General features: G+C 40.7%; 1 protein-coding gene across 7 annotated transcripts in view; it reads left to right on the top strand.

Moving 5' to 3' along the window:
- The window catches only part of PHACTR2 (phosphatase and actin regulator 2), a 291,648-nt gene that overhangs the window by 246,963 nt on the left and 31,919 nt on the right, over positions 1-12,766 (top strand). For all 7 annotated transcript variants that reach the window (XM_070461304.1, XM_070461307.1, XM_070461309.1 and 4 more), the window contains 3 exons: positions 3,053-3,252; positions 4,340-4,496; positions 9,453-9,508. In XM_070461304.1, the coding sequence (XP_070317405.1) occupies positions 3,053-3,252; positions 4,340-4,496; positions 9,453-9,508 (413 nt within the window). The remainder of the gene's footprint in view (positions 1-3,052; positions 3,253-4,339; positions 4,497-9,452; positions 9,509-12,766) is intronic.

Genomic DNA, 12,766 nt, shown 5'->3' with positions numbered 1-12,766 from the left:
TTATAGAGTTCACTGTATTGCACAGTGTGCCCAAGATACGTAGGAGTAAAATAAGAGCCAAGTCATGAGTTGATTGATAAAAATTTAAAGTATTTAATATTAAATTAAATATATATCAACATAACACATTATTAGGTATGAATTAAAATATAACATCACATTTGATAGATAGACTGTGAACCTTAATAATATTTGATAGACTTTTGAATCTGGGCTATAGACTGGACTTGCTACCTTGTTTGGGCAACTCTTTCATGGCATTCTTGGGTTCCACGAACTATACATTACCTGCCAGCATTATACTATAGAACATAGGTCTCCCCTCCACACAGGGCCATGGCCCATTAGGAACCAGGACACACAGCAGGAGGTGAGCAGCAGGTGAAACCAAAACCATCCCCCACTTCAATTCACAGAAAAACTGTCTTCTTTGAAACTGGTCCTTGGTGCCAAAAAAGTTGGGGACTGCTGCTCTAGAACAATGGTTAGGTTGTCAATGTAGGCAGAAGTCTTTAATGCAAATGATGAGATTAAAATAATAATCAGTATCATGATAAATTAATGAACAGTGATATGAACAAATACTAGGACTCATTCCTGAGATAGTTTTGTTCTGCTCCTCAGAATGTGTTAATAGTTGGCATATCTTTTTAATGTGCTTCAGTCACCCACAGTGGCAGACTCGTCAAGCAAGAATGGCCTCCAGTGGCAGTACACTAGAAATCCAGACTGTGAAAAAGTTTTTCCATAAAATAAATCTTCTCCTATTTAGAGTGAGATTTCATACTTTGGAAGCAACGTGGTAGTTTCTCAGAAAATTAAACATAAGATTACCGTATGATTCTGCAGTTCTACTTCCGTGTACGTGTGCTTGGTCACTTCAGTTGTGTCTGACTCTTTGCAGCCCTATGGACTGTAGCCCGCCAGGCTCCTCTTTCCATGGGATTGTCCAGGCAAGAATACTGGAGTGGGTTGCCGTGCCCTCTTGCAGGGGATCTTGCTGACTCTGGGCTCAAATTCACCTCTCTTGCACTGAAGGTGGATTCTTTACTGGCAAGTCACCGGAGAAGCCCTCTTCTGTGCATATAACCAAAAAATTTGAAAGCAGGTACTCAAACAGATATTTATACACCAATGTCCATGGATGTGGGAAGATCCCCTGGAGTAGGTAATGGCAACCCACTCCAGTATTTTTGCCTGGAAAATCCCATGGACGGAAGAGCCTGGTGGGCTACAGTCCACGGGCTCGCAAAGAGTCAGACATGACTGAGCGTCTGAGCGCACATGCACATCCATAGCTGCATTATTCACAACAACCAAAAGGTAGAAACAACCCACACGTCCATAGAATGATGACTCGATGAACAAAATGTGACATAGACAGATGATGGAATACTATGCAGCTTTGAAAAGGAAGGAACTTCTGACACATGCTACAACATGCAGGAACTTTTAAGACATCCAAAGTGAGTACAAGTCAGACACAAAAGGACAAGTGTTGCATAATTTCACTTAAAGAAGCACCAAAAAAATAAATAAATAAAGAAGCACTAAAGACAGTCAAATCTGTAGAGACAGAAGCTAAAATGGTGGTTGCCATGAGTTAAAGGAGGAGGAATGGACTCTTACTATTTAATGAGTACAGAGTTTACGTTTGGGAAGATGAAAAATTCTGGAGATGGATGATGGTGTCAGTTGCACAACAGTATAAATAGACTTAATGCCACTGAACTAACTACATCAGAATGGTTAAAATGGTAAATTTTATACTTTATGTATTTTATGCAATTAAAGAGGAAATTTCATATTTCCTCATTTGAAAACAAGAATTTTTGGCTGTTGGATTTTCCTAATAAGTTTAAAATTGAGTATTTCAGGCTTATCATCCACACAGTGGAATGTTCAGTACCTTAGAGTCTGACAAAGTTGACCAGTTTTTATCATTCAAACAACTATTTAAAAAAAATTTTTTTTTTTGCCGTGTGAGCCACAAGCACATGTTTTGCACTAAATGGTCGTTCAGAAGTGTGACATCCAAATTTGGATTCTTCTATTTATATCAGAAAGAAGTGTGGGGAGCTTTTGTATCTTAAAATGAAGATTGCATTGTTTCTGATGTAAAGTATTTTTAAAATTCTAGTCTGTGAAATTGGCAAGCTTTGTATGTTTATAGTAACTTTAAGTCAGAAACTTTTACCAAGCTAAATAATAGAAACTCACTGCATCCTTACATATCATCTTTCTTCTAGAGAGGCCACTTTGTTTTCACATTTTCCATCTTGTATTATTAATATAATCTTATGATAATAGTAATATCATAAAATATGACAGACAGTTTTATAAATGGAGAAAATGAAGCACAGAGAAGATACATGATTTTTGACTGTTAGTACACTGGCTGTGATGAAAAAATAGGATTAATTCACATAGCAGTTGAAGAAGTTGTACTTTTCTGTGGCAGGACCCTTCTAGGTACTGGGCTGCAAAACAAGAGTCCTCCTCCTTGTCGAGGAACTTTGCAGGGCTGGGGAGGCAGACTGAGATGCATGTGCGAAGTGCGCCAGTGGGGTGGCCTTCAGGTCACCATGGGAGCAGAGAGAGGGAGGCAAGGAGATAGCTTGAGGGGCAGTGAAAGATTCCTCGGGGAGTTGAGGCTTTAACCTAGACCAAGAAGGATAAGTCCGAGTTACAGCCTCAAGAAAAAGTACAAAGTCAAATATCCAAGTGTTTCTGGCTCATTGTTCTTTCCACTGAACCTCCCTATGGCTAGGGAAAAATACATTTTCAAAATACAGTTTTGCAATATTCATGTATTAAATGTATTGGTCACTACCTGGTCAATCCTTTTCATTTGCCAGATAAGACTCTAAAGCCTTGAGAATTAAGGAATGCAGTCCTGTTGCACTGTTTCAGCGACTTTAGCTGGCTGGTTGCTTTCTCCTTTCACAGCCCCGAGGATGCTTATGAAACTAGAGCTCTGTCTCATGTGTTGGCATCACCCTCGAGGGTTGCTCTGAGCTTCACACCACCCCCATGTCTGTGCCTTTCACAGCTTCACAACCAAAGACGAGCTGGGGAAGGCAGCGCCTCAGCTCCTGACTCCTGGGCTGACGGGAGAGTCTTCAGAGTCCTTCAGTGCCTCAGAGGACGAAGGCCAGAGGGAATACCAGGCCAATGACTCCGACTCTGACGGACCTGTCTTGTACACCGATGACGACGACGATGATGAGGACGAGGACGGCAGTGGAGAAAGTAAGACTTTTCAAGAGGGAGGGAGCGGGGGAAGTCCACGGTGGGCAGAAGCAGGTGCATTCTGAAAAAACAAAAGCGTCATCAGGAACCAGACACCTGATGTTTTCTTTCCCCTCATCTGCCTTTCTCAGATTAGAAGTGTGTATCTTCTGAAGGTAAGGTGTAGATGACAGACCTTTCTGAAAGATGATTCCACAGGCGGAGGGGTGAGGGAGACAGTCTGTGAGGCCAGTATGCCTATTTGAACTTGTCTAAAAAGTCAGACAACAGAGGCGTTTTTCGGGTTGGTCAGAGATGACCCTTCTACCCTGGGACCTTTCTTGAATAAGGAGCATCAGTGGGTATTCACTGGATTACCCAGGGGAGGTGTTTGAGAATTTCACTCACTTTTATACTGTGGTTTAAAATGAGGAGTGAGTCAAGAATGACTAATACCTTTTAAGAACTAAAAGCACTCAGCTATAGTAATAAAATGGTATGCTTTCTAAGAAGGAATGATAGTAAAGTGGACAAGGCCAACCGTTTACATATAACTTAGGCAACTGGAAGGATGCTATTCTTTAAAAAAGCTTCTGAGAAGGATGACTTGGGAGGGATTCAGTATGGAATTTACAGTTTATGGAAAGTTATTAATATATTCATGATTAAATAGTAGTTTGTCAAATTCCTCCTAGTTTGTACTGAACAATAAAAAGATCATTATTGAACAACAGTAAAATCAGGCAACGGCAAAAATCATTGTCATCCTTTGGTGTTTACTATCCTCTATGAGATATCAGGGATTCTTGGGTAAATTTAGGATTAAAACATCGGTATGGAAGATAGGGGCCTCCCAGGTGGCGCTAGTGGTAGAGAACCCACCTGCTAGTGAAGGAGACATAAGACAGGTTCAATCCCTGAGTTGGGAAGATTCCCTGGAGGAGGAAATGCCAACCCACTCCAGTATTCTTGCTGGAGAATCCCATGGACAGAGGAGCCGTGGATAAAGAATTTGGTCTGGCTCTGTTTAAAAAGCCTCTGCCATGTGTAACCTGAGGGCCACTTGTTAAAAGCCTTTCTCTGCACTTCTGCCTTTTCCAATCCTCAGGTGCTTTGGCAAGCAAGATACGACGAAGGGACACTCTTGCTATCAAACTTGGCAACAGACCATCTAAGAAGGAATTAGAGGACAAAAACATCTTGCAGCGCACATCTGAAGAAGAGAGGCAGGAAATCCGACAGCAGATTGGAACCAAGCTCGTCAGGTAATTGCTGACGTTTGGGAAGAGTGCTGACGAGTTCTTGCTTTTCCCTCTCCAGCAGTTCCCTTCCTAACTGAGATCACCGTGAATTCCTCCTGGAAGAGCATACTTGGCCTCTCTGATCTTTTAAAGTTGGTCTTCGATGGTAAATCACTCAATGAGCCTGCCTTTATTTTTTAAAAAAATACTGTTTTTAATTTTTTAATTTTTTTGGCCCTGCCCTGTAACATGTGGGATCTTAGTTCCCTAACCAGGGATCAAATCCATGCCTCCTGCAGTGGAAGCTTGGGGTCTTAACCACTGAACCACCGAGGGAGTCCAAAGCACCTGTTTATTGGTCCATCTAGCCAGTTGGCTTTGAGGTCGCCAAAGCCTGATCCAAGTAGGGACAGGCTCTTTCTATAAAGGACCAGTTAGTGAATATTTTAGGCTTTGTTGGCCAGACAGGCGCTGTTGCAGCTGCTGGACTGTGCTGTTGCAGCATGGAAGCAGCCATAAACAATGCAGAAACGGATGAGTGCGGCTACATTCCAAGAAAGCGTTCTTCACCAAAACAGGCAACAGGCCACGTTTGACCTGCCACCCATAGCTTGCCCATCTCCTGGTCTGATTCACGGACTCCCTAACGTTCCTGTGATTGCCACAGGTTCTGCCCTGGGGGCTATGAGATGATAGAAACATTAGTTAGTGTCAGTGGCCAATTACATCCAAGTCAGGGAACCATAGCCCCTAAATGAAAACTTCCCACTTTTTACTCCAAATAAATGGTCTCTGACTGCACTTCCTGCTTTTAGCCATTGTAGGATGTCTACTTTGCCACTTGTGTCTTTGGGAGCCCATGTAATTGGCAGGGGTTTTTTTAATTATTATTTTTATTGGAGTTATTTGTTGGAGGTATTGTATTGGAGTTTATTTTATAATTGCTTTGCAATGTTCTGTTGGTTTCTGCTGTACAATAAGGTGAACCAGCCCTATGAATACATACATCCCTCCCTCTTGGACCTCCTTTCCACTCCATTCCCCCCACCCCACCCCTCTAGGTCATCACAGCACCAATCTGAGCTCCCCGTGCTATAGAGCAGCTTCCCCTAGCTATCTTACACATATTAGTGTATATATCCTGGTCTCCCAACTCGTCCCACCCTCCCCTTCTCCTCCTGTGTCCACATGTCTGTTCTCTTCATCTGCATCTCTATTCCTGCCCTGGAAATAGGCTCATCCGTACTATTTTTCCAGATGCCACGTATATTCGTAACGGGCAGTTTTAATAGACGTGAGTGCTGAAGCTCTCCTTTTTATTATCAATATAAGCTTTTATTTAAGTGTTATTTTTCTACTGTCCCTAATGCTGCATAAAAAAACAGGTTGCATCAGTTAGGGAGAAGGGAACAGTCTGAACCACCAGAACAAGATTTGGAGGCAGGAGAGAAGTCCTCCCTTGCTTGGGAGTGGGAGATTTCTGTGACTGTGGTGTACCTGCAGGGTTGGCCATGAACGTTCCAGAAGCCATTATCTGTTTCACAGATTGAGGCCAAGCCCAGCACTTACGCTGGTAAAATAGACGATCCACCGAAGCCATGGATCCTAGCGAGAACTTAATACAATTAAGTATTTTTAATTAATTAAAATTATTATGTATCCCTTACATCGGTAAAACACTTTTAAACATTAAACCCAGTGTCAGCAACTTTATGAAAAAATAGACATGTCTACCTTGCTCTAGTTCACTGTTTCTGAAGAGCGACTTAAAATGAGAAAACGATTCTAAAGCAGTGTTTCTTTACATGTTAATACTATCTGGAAGGTTATACAAGAAGGAAGTAATCCAACAGAGGGAGAAAAAAAAAAAACTATATTTTACGAAGATATTTATTTCAAGGGTATTTATAGCAATGACAACTTAAAACAAACCCCAAACACTCCAAGACAGGGACTGATGAAGAACATTGTGAGAAGTTGACACCATGAAATAACCATGTTGTTCAGTCGCCCAGTCGTGTCCAACTCTTTGCGACCCTGTGACTGCAGCACACCAGCCCTCCCTGACCCCTCATCTCCTGAAGTTTGCCCAAGTTCATGCCCATTGTGTCAGTGTTACCATCCAGCCATCTCATACTCTGACACCCTCTTTTCCTTCTGCCCTCAATCTTTCCCAGCATCAGGGACTTTTCCAGTGAGTTGACTGTTCGCATCAGATGACCAAAATACTGGAGCTTCAGCTTCAGCATCAGTTCTTCCAAAGAGTAGTTAGGGTTGATTTCCCTTAAGATTGACTGGTTTGATCTCCTTGCTGTCCAAGGGACTTGCAGGATCTTCTCCAGCACCGCAGTTCTAAGGCATCGATTTTTTGGCATTCTGCCTTCTTTATGGTCCAGCTCTCACAACCATACATGACCACTGGGAAGACTGTAACCTTCACTATATATATGGACTTTTGCTGGCAGAGTAATGTCTCTGCTTTTCAACACACTGTCTAGGTTTGTCATAGCTTTCCTGCCAAGGAGCAATCGTCTTCTGATTTCATGGCTGCTGTCACCGTATACAGTGATTATTATCTTTATAATAATAATAAGTTCTTTAATAGATGTTTAATAGATGTATAATTTATGTGGGGCTTCTCTGATAGCTCAGTTGGTAAAGAATCCACCTGCAATGCAGGAGAGCCCAGTTCAATTCCTGGGTTGGGAAGATCCCTTGGAGAAGGGATAGGCTACCCACTCCAGTATTCTTGGGCTTCCCTTGTGGCTCAGCTGGTAAAGACTCTGTAATGTGGGAGACCTGGGTTCAATCCCTGGGTTGAGAATATCCCCTGGAAAAGGGAAAGGCTGCCCATTCCAGTATTCTGGCCTGGAGAATTCCATGGACTATTGCAAAGAGTCGGACACAACAGAGCAACTTTCACTTTTGGGGGGGATTCCCTAGTAGCTCAGTAGGTAAATAATCTGCCTGCAATGCAGGAAACCCAGGTTCAATCCATGGGTTGGGAAGATCCCATGGAGAAGGAAATGGCAACCCACTCTGGTATTCCTGGAGAATTCCATGGACAGAGGAGCCTGGCGGGCTACAGTCCGACATATCACAAAGAGTCGGACACAACTGTGTGACTAGCTTTTACTTTTTCACTTTCATAATTTATTTATAACCATTCTAGAGGGATCAAGAACCAGCAGCCTTTAATAATTTATGAGATTTCAGTAGGTAAAGAGGGAGAGAAGGGCATTCCAGATAAAGATAGTCCATAAGCAAAAGAAGAACAGTGTCTTTGGGGGATAATATAGTACAGATATGTAATATAAGATACATGAATGGCACAAAATTTGGCTGGCATAGATGTTCACTGGGGCTTTCTGTGGGCTCACATATTAAGTGAATTTCAGGATAGCTCTAATGAAGATTAAATGTTAAACGTTTTAATGAGCTATTCAAAATATCATGGATTTTAATTCTTCACACCATTTCTATACAGCCATAAACAGAGTTGACACCATCTTGTATTAAGATTGCCTTTCGTGTATACTAATTTAATTTGCACAAATTCAGTCTATATCCCAAGGAAGTTTTTGTCAGTGACTAACAACAAATTAATAATGTAAGGAAGACCAAGACCAAGGGCTGTTAGGCCATTGAGCTCTTGTGTATAAATGGTTAGGTACTAATCCCAACTGAGCCTGGCTTTTCTCGAAGGCAGATGGGAAGGGCTTATGTAGCCTGAGATAACTTTATATGCATTGTAAATTTATTTGAGATCCCAAAGCAGTATTTTCCTGAAAACACTGTACAATATAGATTGATTATCTCATGAGTTGGTATGAACTCTTGAGCAGCAGGCTTTTCTTAGATTCTAATGATCTGTATGTTAATTAGGGTACAGGCTAAGCTGCTCTGAAAGAAACTGTTAGTTACTCAGTCACGTCCGACTCTTTGTGACTCTTTGGACCATAGCCTGCCAGGCTCCTCTGTCCATGGGATTTCCCAGGCAAAAACTTTGGAGTGGGTAGCGACTCCCTTCTCCAGGGCATCTTCCTGACCAGGGCTCGAACCTGAGTCTCCTGCACTGTAGGCAGATTCTTTACCATCTGGACCACCGAGGAAGCCCCTTAACAGAGACCGAAACGTGCCCTGGTCCAAGCAAGACCACCATATCTTGGTCCAAGCAAGATATGTTTCTTTTTCATATCACAGTATGGAAGGAGGTGGGCTGTCCAGTGTGGGTGGGGTACACAGCTCCTGGCAGTCACACAGGTTCCCAGTTCCTTCCATCTTGTTGCTCTTCCGTCTCCGTGATATCCTCATCTGTATAATCCGAGCTGGCTCACATGACCATATTCAAGTTCTGGCCTGTGGAAGAAGAAAAGAGAGAGAAAGGAATACACTCCCAGTCATTTTAAGGGTAAAAAGCAGACGTTACAAACACCACTTCTGCTCACATCCCAAATCACAAGAACTCAGACACATGACTGTACCTTGTCACTGGGGAGGCAGAAATTTATAGTTGTATGTTTAGCTAAAACTCTGGGAGTTCTGCTTCTAGACAAAAGAAGGGAAGATGTGTAGTTAGCAGTCTTAGCCACAATCTCTAGTCTCCAAAGTAATGCAAGGGGGCTTTTATTTTGTAGGCTTAAAAATGGATTTTTGTGTAATATTTCTGGTGATCCAGTGGTAAAAAATCTGCCTTGCAGTGAGGGGACTTGTTCAATCCTTGGTCAGGGAACTAAGATCCCACATGCTGTGGAGCAGCTAAGCCTGCACGCCACAGCAAAAAAAAAATCCGCCATGACTAAATTAACATCCCATGTGCCTCAACTAAGAGCTGACACAACCAAGTAAATAAATAGTTGTAAAATGGATTTTTGTTTCTCAAAACATAAAGAAATGAAGCTTTGCTTATTGCTTTATTTTGCATCTCCCACTAAGGGGACCTTGTTTGTAACCTGGCTTGTATCTGTTTTGTCATCATAGGAGACTTAGCCAGAGGCCCACCACTGAAGAATTAGAACAGAGAAATATCCTGAAGCGTGAGTATCATGTGCTACACAGTGAATTCCTTGTGTAACCATGAACAAGCTCCCTCTAGAGACGATCCATTTATCAACAGGGAACCTTCATACATTTATTCACAAATGATTGAAATGACCCATTTAGATCACATTTTAATACAATTATTTATTTGTCATTTTAAAAATAATTTCTTGAAGTTTGAATTTAATTTTATGGCTTGAAGCCTGATATCCCCCACAGCAGTTGTGGTTGTGACATTTGTTTTTAAAAAGCATGAAATATATTCCATATATTCTTTCACCCAGATACTAAGTAGAAGAAAACACTTTAGTGTGCTTGCAACTAAATGTCAAAGAAAAGGCCTAAGAATCCACAAGGAAATAAATCAAACGTCCCTATATTATTATTAATAATACAGTTTGTTGCCAGGTTTAACAAATGACTCCATTTAACACAGAATTTTGGGAAAAGGAATTTTTCAATCCATTTCATTTTCCTTTGTTATGATAACACTTATTTCCCTCCTGAGTTATTTATAATTTCTCGGCTCCTAAGGAGTTCTCCATTCATTTTCCTACTTCATTTTCTCATTCTCTTTCCCCCTTTATTTTCTTTGACTTCACTTTTTACTCATCAGTCTGGTCATATTTATGTTACTGGAGTTCATATGTTGAAGCTATAAAACAAATAGAAGCAGCTTGTCCTGCTGTAGTGGATCGATGTGGTTACTAACCACAGTGAGTTAAGTAATGGATATTTTTAAATTGAGCCTAGCTGTAGTTTTATATATTATTAGCCCAGTTTCAAAAGAGCTTTTTATTGTATGAAATATCAAAGAGTAGGGCTGGGCAGAACTCCAGAGAGTACTGTAATAGTAATGAGTCGCCAGTGTGTGGGAAATCTTTTTCAACCAGGCTTTTAGAGTCAAGTTGGCCTGTCTGGATGATCCCCATTCTCCAAATGAGTTGTTTTCTTTCCCAAAGGAGAAGAAAGATTTTTTAACAGTGTATGTATTCTACAGTTGCTTTTGCTAAGAAAACCCAACTATGAAGACTGTCTATGGGGTTCTTCCCTTGGGAAGGTTTCTTTCTGGCTGTGAGCATAACTGAAATGGAACCCAGGGACTTAAGTGACCATCAGTTTGGAGATGGAAAAAGTCACGGCTAGATAAGAAAAAAAAATTTGTGTTTAGCTTTCTGAGCAAGAAGAATGAAAGCAACGACTAATTTTTGACAACAAACCTAAACCAAAAAGACTTATGGCTTTTGATAATAGGTTCCTGGGAAATATTGATTGAATTAAATTGTAGATAAGCTCAAATATAGACCATAAGCTCCCGAAACACAGAGTGAGGCTTATTGGCTGCCTGATGCAATACCTAGGAAAAAAGAAAGGGTGAATTCTGGGTAATTCTTTCCTGCTCCTGGGAGACAGACTGTGCCAAACCACATTGGTGTTTGGTTATTTGAGGAACCGTTTCATAGATCTAGAAATTTATCACACATTGATCTTAAGTGCTGTCTTGGCGTTTATACTCCATTTTCCTGGAGGTTCAGGAAAGAGTGAAACGCCAAAGTCAACTTCAGATTTGACTCCAGCCCGTTTTTTTTAACTTCCTCCTTAGTTTGTCTATGCATGCTTATTCTGGAAACAAAAGACACGTTTCCAGTCTATAGAGGCTGATAAATGGCTTATGATCTCCTGACACAATATTGTATGGCCAAGGGAAGCAGAAAAGAGAACTGGTGGAGGTCGCCCAGAACATTCTTCTGAGCAGTCCCAGGGAACCGGATGGCCTCATTTTCCCATTCTCTTTCCCCCTCTACTTTCCTTGACTTTACTTTTTACTCATCAGTCGGGTCATGTTTATGTTCTTCCATGAAGATTACTCTTGTTTGTTTCATCTACAGCTTTTTGTTCAAAAGAAATATGACTGTCTATTTGAAGAAGAAGTGTGTGTGTGGTGTGGTTTTTAAGGATACATACTCAACTGGGTCATCCTTTCTTGACAGATTAGGAAACTAATTCACAGCGTGAAACATTCAACAGTTCTCAAATCCAAGCCTGTCACTAGTTTCATAAACATGAATCAAAATGGCACACAACACTGATGGCTTTAATCAGAGACCACAGGACAAATTTTATTTCTTAGTATCATGCCCAGTATCACACCTAACTTGATCTCTTTCTTAATTTAGTGCATCTAAGGTTTTTTTTAATATACATATATTTAAGTTAGATTTTAGTACTAGTTTCTTAATATTGTTAAAATAGAAAGCAACTTATGGTGCTTAAAAGGTCAGCTTTTGCTTATCAGGAAAAGAGATGTTCATGGGACACCTTGGACAGGGTAGGGATAAAATATTCAGATCTTCTTATACTATTTAGTTATGACTATAACTCCAGCTAAATCTTCCATAGAAAAAAACATGTGTTAAGTCATTGAGTTCTACATGTGTTTTTCCCCCGGCATTTTGTTATGAAATTTTTTAAGCATACAGAAAAGTTGAAACAATTTTACAGTAATATCCATGTATCTACTATCCATATTCTACCATTAACATCTTACTTTGTCACACATCTGTCCATCTATGGAGTCATTTTGTTTTTGGATGTATTTCAAAGTAGGTTTATTACTGCATTCTCGTTTGTTAACAAAACCCATATAGAAACATGTAAAACAGCACAGAGTGAAAACAATCTCATGAAAGAATGTTTAGCTCTTTTTGAACCCATCTTGTCTGAGTTGGTGAAGAGTATGCTCACACTCCAGTTGCTGGTACTTCGCTGCTTTTCTGTTTCTCCTTTTAGCTCATCCATATGAGGCTCTGGGCAGCACTTGGAGGGCTGGTTTCCTGCAGTGCACACTGCTGTTCAATTGCATGTATTGTTGGTGTGTTTATGGCACGTGCTTTCTGTGGCTGTTCTGATATCTGCCCCTTTCTACTCTGATGAGCTACTGAGGGCAAGATTTGTCAGTGAGCCAGCAGCTTCCTTCATGAGCATTCTTCCAATCTGTTTAAAATGACAGGTTTACATCCTACTTTATAATTAACCCTCTAATAATTTTTTTCCATTTATTTTTATTAGTTGGAGGCTAATTACTTTACAATATTGTAGTGGCTTTTGTCATACATTGACATGAATCAGCCATGGATTTACATGTATTCCCCATCCCAATCCCCCCTCCCAATTTTTTTTTTTTTTTTTAATTTCTAGAAACTTGGTGAATTTTTTCAAACTGAGTTTAAGGTTTAATTTTGACTCTTAGTAAA

The sequence above is a fragment of the Odocoileus virginianus genome, chromosome 34 (assembly GCF_023699985.2).
Source record: "Odocoileus virginianus isolate 20LAN1187 ecotype Illinois chromosome 34, Ovbor_1.2, whole genome shotgun sequence".
NCBI lineage: Eukaryota > Metazoa > Chordata > Mammalia > Artiodactyla > Cervidae > Odocoileus > Odocoileus virginianus.
This window is presented reverse-complemented; position numbering and strand designations above follow the sequence as displayed.